Source organism: Seriola lalandi, unplaced genomic scaffold (assembly GCF_002814215.2).
Source record: "Seriola lalandi dorsalis isolate HSWRI2012SDOR001 ecotype SW California unplaced genomic scaffold, Sedor1 jcf7180002000909, whole genome shotgun sequence".
Classification (NCBI taxonomy): Eukaryota; Metazoa; Chordata; class Actinopteri; order Carangiformes; family Carangidae; genus Seriola; species Seriola lalandi.
Genome location: NW_019471568.1, coordinates 1 through 1,847, shown reverse-complemented (window position 1 = coordinate 1,847; position 1,847 = coordinate 1). Strand labels below are relative to the sequence as shown.

The 1,847-nt window shown below is 43.4% G+C and overlaps 1 protein-coding gene across 1 annotated transcript; it reads left to right on the top strand.

Annotated features, from left to right (window-relative positions):
- Window positions 1–27: 27 nt before the first annotated feature.
- On the top strand, window positions 28–1,725 carry LOC111663230 (G protein pathway suppressor 2-like). The gene is made up of 7 exons (XM_023417345.2): window positions 28–175; window positions 324–436; window positions 534–613; window positions 731–810; window positions 890–1,061; window positions 1,234–1,317; window positions 1,508–1,725. Exons 1-7 carry the CDS (start codon window positions 86–88, stop codon window positions 1,612–1,614), a joined length of 726 nt encoding a protein of 241 aa, XP_023273113.1. The 5' UTR covers window positions 28–85; the 3' UTR covers window positions 1,615–1,725.
- The last annotated feature ends 122 nt before the right edge of the window (window positions 1,726–1,847 follow it).

Sequence of the window (1,847 nt, the reverse complement as noted above, 5' to 3'; positions counted from 1 at the left end):
TTTTTTTAAATAAGGGACTTGAATAATTTTTTCCACCACTGAACAACATGAATATCATTGTTCAGAGGAGGAGGAGGTGGACAAAATGATGGAGCAGAAGATGAAGGAGGAGGAAGAGAGGAAGCGGACAAAAGAAATAGAGGAGAGGATGTCCTTGGAGGAAACCAAAGAACAGGTTGGAAAAAAGATGAAAATTATGTAGAAGTTTAATGTTTATTTGTGGTCTGTGCTTCCAATTCTACTCTCTACTCTACTTTACCCTGAGTTTAGACATTATATATGGTAACAATATATGGCAATCCCAACCCCAATCTAAACTTCAGGTAATGAAGATGGGTGAGAAACTTCAGGGACTCCAAGAAGAGAAACACCAGCTCTTCTTACAGCTCAAGAAAGTTCTTCATGAAGAGGAAAAGAGACGCAGAAAGGAGCAGAGGTATTGTAATTTATTTAAAATTCAGTCATTAATCCCAGGGTTTTACTGAGGTATTCCTAGTATTCAGCTTCATTTCTGTGACCCCTGTCTTCTTTAGTGATATCACAACACTGACATCGGCCAGCTACCAACCCAGTTTGCCCATGCACGCAGGGCAGCACCTCCTCAGCATTCAAGGTGAGATACACTTCAGGTTCTATGCATCACCAGATCTTATCTGGGGTTATATGGGAAATTATCATTGTCTTCCATCATTAAGATCAGTCAGCTGATCCTTCTCTTTGCCTCTCTCAGGCAGTCCAGTCAGCCACAGTCGACCTGGTGCGCTGCTTGGTGAACGGAGCAAACAGCTGTTCCCAGCTTCTGTGATTCCAGTAAGTAAAGGAGTGTTTTAGTAAAGAGAGAAATTTAGACACCAGTCATTCTTATCTCCTTGTCCTCCTCCTCTTTCAGACACGTCACTATCAGACGCCTGGCTTCAGCTCGGGCTCAGCAGAACACGGGCAGTTCAGTGGGGGTCAAGGGGTCCATGAGCCCTATGGGGTGGCCCAGGCCCAGCATCCCTCCACCTACGCCCCTGGACCATCTGTACCTGTCAGTTTTGCAAGCAGCTCCCAGATCAGAGGTAGAGGACGTGTGTCTGTTTAAGTGTCACACATCATCTGTAATAGTAGAAAGCATGCAGTTACATGTTCACTTGTGCTTGCTGTGGTATATTTAGAGATCAAAAATTTGAACAACAGCAAAATGAGGTGTAGTGATTGTAGCGAGACTCATTTGCTCTTGTTCTCCCTCAGGTGCGTCTGCGTTTCAGGCCATGCAGTATCTCCCCCACCAGCAGCCCGGCTACCCCGTCCACAGTCACTTCACCTCTCAGCCTGGTCAGTACCCCGTGTTCCATGTGCTGTGTTGTTCTTTCTATGTATTTAATTCTCTTGTTACAAACCTCTCAGAGCTATTACTTGCAGTCTAAAATAAATCGCAGCGTATTTGTGAAGTAACCTACATGCAGGCTGTGCAGATGCTGCAGACACTTTAGAGGATAAATAGTTACTTGTGTGTCTCCTACAGGATACATCCCTGGAGCAGGAATACCCCTTCAGAAGCAGCTGGAACATGCCAACCAACAGTCAGGCTTTACTGACGCTGTAAGACCATTTCACATTCAGATGCTTTAATGAAGTCTTTCTGAAGGTCTATAAACATTACCAAAAAGAGTTTTACATATTGGAAAATTGTTATTTGCATTCCAAAATACAGTGATTGTGTGCACATCTCTATCTATATATATCCAAACATGTCACAGTCTAAATAATTGAGTTGCAGTTAGATTGAAGTACAACTTGTGCATGATGTTGTATGTCCTTATCTGATTACAAATGTCTTTGTTCTGTGTCTTGCCTCACAGGGT

What these genes read in the sequence shown, in the direction of transcription:
- LOC111663230 (XM_023417345.2), top strand. Translation starts at nt 86, where the DNA reads ATGATGGAGCAGAAGATGAAGGAGGAGGAAGAGAGGAAGCGGACAAAA. An exon ending in TGGAGGAAACCAAAGAACAG is followed by an intron (nt 176 to 323) that starts GTTGGAAAAAAG and finishes TCTAAACTTCAG; the next exon opens with GTAATGAAGATGGGTGAGAA. An exon ending in TCCCAGCTTCTGTGATTCCA is followed by an intron (nt 811 to 889) that starts GTAAGTAAAGGA and finishes CTCCTCTTTCAG; the next exon opens with ACACGTCACTATCAGACGCC.